At 49.3% G+C, this 7,660-nt stretch overlaps 1 protein-coding gene across 1 annotated transcript; it reads right to left on the reverse strand.

The window, feature by feature from the left end:
* Window positions 1-5,791: 5,791 nt before the first annotated feature.
* Window positions 5,792-7,273, reverse strand: LOC122100987 (PRAME family member 12-like). Its single transcript, XM_042671365.1, has one exon. The coding sequence runs from the start codon at window positions 7,271-7,273 to the stop codon at window positions 5,792-5,794; it is 1,482 nt and encodes a 493-aa protein (XP_042527299.1).
* Window positions 7,274-7,660: the final 387 nt, after the last annotated feature.

A 7,660-nucleotide genomic window follows, 5' to 3' on the forward strand; every position in this document is an offset into this window, starting at 1 on the left:
GGGGTCTTATTGGAGGGGGTCCTGCGAACGTGGCATAACATATTAGTGGGGGCTCATCCGGGATATCCCCCAAAGATCCCCAAGACCTCAGACTCCAAAGGTAAAACAGCGGTGTCTGTTAATTTGACTTGTCCTGTTGTTTGTCTGTTTCACTTTTTATTTCCCTTGTGAGGAGGGCTGCTCCAATTTGTAAAGGGTTGTCGAAGCAGACACGCTTGCACGACAATCCTGGAGGAACTGGGAGACGTCCCAGATGCTCTTGTGGGGCGGGGTAACCCTGCCATGTGGGTCCGGGGTCCTTGGAACCCCGCCGTGTGGGTTGGGGGTACTTGGAATCCCACCGTGTGGGTCAGGGGTCCTTGGAACCCTGTCATGTGGGGTAGGGGTCCTTGGAACCTCACCTGTGTGAATTGTGGGGCGAGAATTAGTTCCGAGGCCCAACTCGCCCACTGTGGGTGTGCCCCTTCTGCTGTGGGGCATGTGTCCCATTACAGGAGCCAGCAGACCAATTCGGGAGATCTCCACTTCTTTTTTTGGTAACTGTCAGGCCTGCATGTGTCTTGTTTGTACTGTTTATTGCTTTTTTGGACTGAACGACTGACGGGACTGGAAACCATGGGCACCTCCATCTAGCCCACTAGACTTACAAAAAGAAGCTGAGAAAGAGGAAAAGAAAAGGTACCCCCCAGTTTTTCAGGGAGATAACGTGAAAGAAGAAATGTTTCCTCCCCCATACTCCCCTTCCCAGATTCCTTTTGCAGAACCTGAGAATGATCAAGAGGAGGAGGGAGCTATAGAACCCTCGGCACCTGCCCTTAAAATTTCGGAGGGGCCAGTCACTCGCCGCCGCCAAGGGATCAACCCCCATCTAATGCAGCTGTTTTCCCCTTACACGCCGTAGGGACTGTGGATGTGGATGGTCAACAGCAACTCCAATATTGGCCATTTTCTACCAGTGATCTATACAATGGGCGCACCCAAAATGCCCCCTTTTCTGAGAAACCCCAGGATTTAATTCGTTTGCTTGAAACTATTCTCTTTACTCATCAACCCATTTGGGATGATTGCAGTCAGGTTTTACAGGTCCTTTTTACTACCTAAGAGAGAGACCAAATCTGAGAGGTGCTCCGGAAACACATCCCTAGCCCCACAGGAGTGCCCATCACCGATCTTGCCCAGATCGCTGCCTATTTTCCTGAGATCTGACCAACATGAGACTACAATACGGTTGAATGTAGGGAGCGACTCCTCATGTACCACCAGGCTCTGTTGGCAGGTCTCAAGGCAGTGGCTCACCGACCTACTAATATGGCCAAAATTTATGAGGTTAGACAGGGAGGAAGTGAAAGTCAGGCAGCATATCTTCAGCAGCTCATGGAAGGTTTTAGTCAATATACCCCATATGATCTGGAGACCCAGGAGTCGGCTCAGATGATTATGTTTGCCTATATAAATCAAGCTGCACCAGACATAAAGAGAAAGTTACAGGCTCTAGACAAACTTGGTGAAAAGTCTATTAGGGATCTAGTAGCCGTGGCAGAAAAGGATTATAATTAGAGAGAGACAGAGGAGCAAAGACAGGAAAGGAAGTACAGAGAACATGAAATTGAGCTTGAAAAGAGAGACTGGGCCAAGGAAAAGAGGCCAGACTTGTTGGACTATCCACTATAGCATGCTGAGCATACCCGGGTCACAGACAGCAGCAGTTTCATTCGAGATGGAAAAAGGTACACAGGTGCAGCAGTCACCACGGACACTGAGATAGTGTGGGCAGAAGCACTCCCCCAGGGAACGTCTGCACAAAGAGCAGAGCTAGTGGCACTAACAAAAGCCCTACAAATGGGAAAAGGGAAGACTCTAAACATTTACACAGACAGTCGGTATGCTTTTGCCAATGTGCATATTCATGGAGCCATTTACCAAGAGAGAGGGCTGCTGACAGCTGAGGGAAAGACTATTAAAAACAAACAAGAAATTTTAAGCCTCATCCGGGCCATATGGGAACCAGCAAATATTACCATTATGCACTGCCCTGGCCATCAAAAGGGAACTGATTCTATAACCAAAGGAAATAACTTGGCCGATCAGGCAGCTAAGGAGGCAGCTCTCCAGCCCAGAGTGGAAGTACTGACTCTAGTAGACCCAGGACCATGAGCTTTGCCTCCTGAGCCTCAGTACTCCCAAGAAGACTTGGAGTGGATAAAGAAAATTCCCATGGCCTATAAACCCCCAGACAGAGAAGGAAACAAAGACTGGTGGAAAACTGGTGAGGGGAAACTTATCTTGCCACAAAGATTGGGCAAGGGGATTCTTAATAGAATCTATCGGGTCTCTCACGTGGGAACCCGAGGAATACAGGACTTGCTCTGACACTCAGAAGTAAAAATTAGGCAAGGAAATCAACTCATTGAGGACACTGTTAAAAACTGTAAAGCCTGTCAGCTCACCAATGCCCCCAATCAACCGGTTGCAAAAGAGCTCGCCTCCGTGGAGATAGGCCAAGTGTGTAATGGGAAGTAGACTTCACAGAAATTAAAATTGGAAAATTTGGATATAAATATTTGCTAGTTTTTGTAGACACCTTTTTAGTATGGGTTGAAGCTTACCCAACAAAGCATGAGACCACGAACATCGTGTCTAAGAAGATCCTGGAAAAAATCCTACCCAGGTATGGCTTCCCATCCCCCATCGGGTCGGACAATGGACCGGCTCAAAAGTAAGTCAGGGAATAGCCACAGCACTGGGGACAGATTGGAAATTGCACTGTGCTTATAGACCCCAGAGTTCAGGGCAGGTATGAATGGGATTCTAAAAGAGACCTTAACTAAATTGGCCTTGGAGACTGGCCCAGACTGGGTATCACTCCTTCTTTTGCCTTGTTTAGAATAAGAAATTCACCCTATCGGCTTGGCTTTACTCCTTTTGAAATAATGTATGGACAGCCTCCACCGATTATCCCTAGCCTTCAGACTGAATTGCTTGCTGATTTGGATGATACTGAATTTCTGTGTAAGCTTGACTATTTACAGCTGGGGCATAAGTGTATGTGGCCCCATCTTAGAGCATTATAACGTTCTGCTTCTATTCCTACCCCCCATTTGTTTAAACCAGGGGACTGGGTGTTTGTTCGAAGGCACAACTTGAGATCTCTGGAACCATGGTGGAAGGGACCTTACATGGTGCTACTGGCTGGCTACACCTACTGCTCTTAAGGTGGATGGCATTGCTGCTTGGATCCACTGCTCCCACACCAGAGCAGCTGACCCCTTTGCCCTGGATGACCATGGGGAAACATGGGAAGTCTCCAAGCATCCTACCCAACCACTCCCCATACGCCTCAAGAAAAGAAAAATGGACTGATTGTTATTGGTATACTCATTCAACATCAAGAGATGTTGGAGTTTAGTTTCGGGCCAGAGCTACAAGATTGTGGCTCAGGACCATAAGTCAAGGGGGGAATGAAAGGTTAAAGTGTGAGGCAGTGACCACTTGTTGCTTGTTTCTATCTAGCAAAGCAACATATGATGGTAATCAAAAAACCTCGTTGATTGTGTGCCTTTATAAGACCTGCAACTCCTTAGCTCGGGGTTCTCCTCCTGGGCTCAGCTGTGTCAGAATGTAGGAAGAGGCCCGAGCTGCAGCCCATTTAAATAAAACAGCTGTAGAGTCTGACTCTTGGTGGTCTTCTTGGAGGGGGTCCTGTGACCTTGGCATAACACCTTCAGCAGACATGATGGCGGGTATATTTGCATTAACCAAGACAATGTGATGCACATGAAGCTCCAGGAAATGCTGCAGCTGTCCTAGATGCTCCCTGATCATTCAGGGATACTGGAACTCCTTGTGAGGGTAAGGATCCAAGTCGCCACCCGTGTTGGGACATTTGAGGATGTGAAGGTTCTTCATTCGACCCAAGTAAGGAGCAAGTTCTTTCCTAATTCCTGGATGCCAAAATTCACTCACTACCAGTTCCTGGATGGAGTCCAGCCTCACCACAAGCAGAGCCTTCTGGATTTCAGAGATGGAGTCAGACCAAATCTGCAGCTTCCTGGAGCACAGCTGGACTCATTCTCTCCTCTCCCTGGCCCAGTGGAGCAGGTGGGTTTGGAGAGAATCCTGGGTGCCATCTTCGATGAGGAGATGCATAATTTTCACCAAGGGTTTCCCTGCAGTCTTTGCTGAGCAGTGATTTACAGCTCACCTGTCAGTCAGAACATCTGGAGAAGCGATTCGGGCATTGAGGCGGACCCCCATGTCCATATTTCCACAGATTGATAACTTGTAGTTTACATCACCTGGGAGCTCCTTCTTGGCAAGTAGCAGATCCAGCCCATCCAGGACAGCCTTGAAGGTCTCCAGGTCGGGAGACTCTGCCAGATCCCTCAGGGGGAGGCAGGGGGAGGGCCAGGCCTGCCCCAGGTCCTTCAGCACCTCTGTGTGGCCCTGGGCATAGATCTCTATGAACAACGAAGGGAACAGCAGCAGAGGAAGATTTTCCACAGCAAAGATGGCCAGGGCCTGGTTGCTCAGCAGACTCTGCATGGCCAGTTGCTGGAGTGAGGGTGGGGCTCCAATGCTCATCTTGATGGACCAGATATGGGCCAGGTGTGCAGGGCTCTCTGAATCCCAGCAGGCCCAGGCACTCACTGTGCAATCCAGAATTCTTCTTCTGTTCTCTTATCCCTGGAAAGCCTTTACGCCCTACCCCAGCCTCACCATTGCATACCTGCCAATGAGACAGCAGCTTCTGATGGAATTTTTGAGACACACCATGCATACCTTGGTTGACTTTTGCACTTGAGATTAATTCAGATATTGGTTTTAACCAAAAAGGGATAGGTTTAAAGGCCTGTCCCACAAAGCCCAGCTTCTCTCTGTATTGTAAATCACACTTTATCAAAATGACCTCCACTTTTATTCCTTAATCCCTCCAGATATTCCCACAGATGTTCCACTGCTAAGCATGCAAGGAGAGAAGTCATCCGAATTGATAACATCCACAAAGCCTGCAGGAAATCTTTTCTCTGGAGTTCTTTCCCTCTCTGAATCCCTTCCTATTCTTCTTCATCCTTCCTTCCTTCCCTCCCTCCCTCCCTCTCTGCCTATATCCCTCCCTCCCTTCCTTTCTTGCAAGTTTCTTTTTAATGCCCATTCTAGACCTCGGGTAAGGGTTTATTTGTTTGTGTATTTGTGTCAGTTCTTGCATCTAGGTGCTATCTCTGAGCTTTGGTTCACAATGCCAGCACTCTACTACTTGAGCCACAGCTCCACTTCTGGCCACTTTTGGAGGTTCACTAGAGATAAGAGTCTCAAAGATATCTGTGCCCAGGCTGCCTATGTATGGAAACGCTCAGATCTCTAACTTGCAGAGTAGTTAAGGTTCCAGCTATGCACACTCTCCTCATTCTTTAGTGCTGAGAAATGATATCTTTCTACTCATGCTTTTTCATTTTTTTATTTTTGATCAATACAGAAAATTATAGATGGTAAGGGGTTATTCCACAACTTAGGGGTTTTTTTTACAACCATTCAGAAAAACAAAATCATGATCCAGTTATTTCCAGGCAGAATTGACTCGAGATTCCTGCTGTTGTGTGCACAGAACACATGGAACCCCAAAGCACTCATAAACTCCTGGGGTTCCAGATTTACAATTGAACTGACAAATTCAGGACCAGATACCCTGTCTCTTCCATCCACACTGAACACGGGGGTCTGTGCCTCCTGGAGAATGCTCTTCCTGGCTTTCATTTCTGCTCCTAGGAAGTAATTCTAGGAGAGAGGTGCACAACTACAAAGACAGAGTAGAAAGGCCAGAAAGATGCTCTTCTGTGAGCAGCCAGGAGCCATTTGGCTCCAGGGTATAGAATCGGTACTTGTTCAGGTAATGACTGAATTTGGTACAGATCTGGACTTTGTGGCTTGCTCCCATGTCCCTCAAAGTCTGTGCCAAGACAGCAAGAACCTGGGCAAATCTCTCTGGGTGGATGTCCCATGGCCACTGATTTTGAGGGTAGTAGCTCTCCAGAGGGGCAGGATAGAGCCCTCGTCTCAAATGGCCCATCTGGGCCATGTGGCTCAGGAGGATCTGCAGGGCGGCCATGGAGATGTGGTTTCCATAGAAGCTGAAGAACCTGAGCTGGGAACACTGGCTCAGGGCGGGCAGCATGGGCGAGAGCTGGACATCCGTGAAGGCTAAGTCCTCCAGGGCCAGGGTCTCCAGGGTGCCGGCCACTCCATGCAGCAGGTCTAGCAGGGTCTCAAGACTGAAGCAGACCGTGGACAGGCTCCTCAGACACAGGTGCTTGAGCTGCTTGGTGCAGGGACACTGGAACAGGAACCTCAGGTGAGCTTCGCTCAGCAGACATGAACTCAGAGACAAGGTCTTTAAGGACGTCAGCGTCCTGAGGATGGAGGGCGGTTGTTCATAGTGGAAGCAGACATCGTGTACATAAAGCTCCTGCAGATGCTGCAGCTGCCCCAGCTGTGCCCCAAATTTGTAGGAACACCAGCCATTCCTGGAGCTGGAAGTGAAGAAGCTGCCACACATCTTGGAGAAGTTGAGGATGTGAAGGTTCTTCATGTGGCCCAGGTAAGGGGCAAATGTTTTCAGAAGTTCTTGACATGGGAATTTACTCACCACCAGCTCCTGGATGGAGTCCAGTCTCACCACATGCAGAGCCTTCTGGATTTTATAGATGGAGCCAGACAGAATCCGCAGCTTCCTGGAGCACAGCTGGACTTGTTCTTGCCTCTCCCTGGCCCACTGGAGCAGGTGGCCTTGGAGAGCATCCTGGGCACCATCTTTGATGGTCAGGTCCATGAGTAAAATCAAGGGCTGCTCTTCAGTCATCATTGAACCACAACTCTCTGTTGGCCTGTCAGTAGGGACATCTGGATAAGAGATTTGGGCCATTGAAGGATAGCCCTGTATCCAGATGTTGGGGTGGTCATTCCGCAGGTCGAGGACTTGCAGTTTCCACCGACTGGGGCGCTCCTTCTTGGCCAGTAGCAGATTGAGCCCATCCAGGACAGCCTTGAAGGTTTGCAGGTCTGGAGACTCTGCCAGGTCCCCCAGGGGGAGGCAGGGAAAGGGCCAGGCCTGCACCAGGGCCTTCAGCATCTCTGTGTGGGCCCTGGCATAGACCTCCATGAACAGGGAAGGGAACAGCAACACCGGTAGGTCCTCTAGGGCAGAGATGGCCAGGGCCTGGTTGCTCAGCAGGCTCTGCATGGCCAGATACTGGAGCGAGGGTGGGGTCCTGCGGCTCATCTTCACAGCCAGAAGTGGAACAGATGTGGACCATGTGTGCAGGACTCTCTGAATCCCAGCAGGGCCAGGCACTCAAGGCAGACTCCAGGCCTCTGCTCTTTTCTGGCTCTTTGGCATCTTTATATCCTAGTCCCACCCTCCCCTCTGTGTATCTACCAATGGGAGAGCAGTTTCTGATGGGATTTCTGAGTAACACGGACCACAGCTTCGATGGGTCTAACCATCTAGATTAATTGAAACAGAGATTCTACCCAGACTGATAGGATTAAAGGCAGGACCCACTGGGCCCAGCTTCCATTTCAAATGTGTAACACTCACACACACACACACACACACACTTCCGGCCCTTATTTGTTAACCCTTTGAGAAAGTTCCACAGATATTTCA

Source organism: Dipodomys spectabilis, unplaced genomic scaffold (assembly GCF_019054845.1).
Source record: "Dipodomys spectabilis isolate Male_0828 unplaced genomic scaffold, ASM1905484v1 ptg000613l, whole genome shotgun sequence".
Classification (NCBI taxonomy): Eukaryota; Metazoa; Chordata; class Mammalia; order Rodentia; family Heteromyidae; genus Dipodomys; species Dipodomys spectabilis.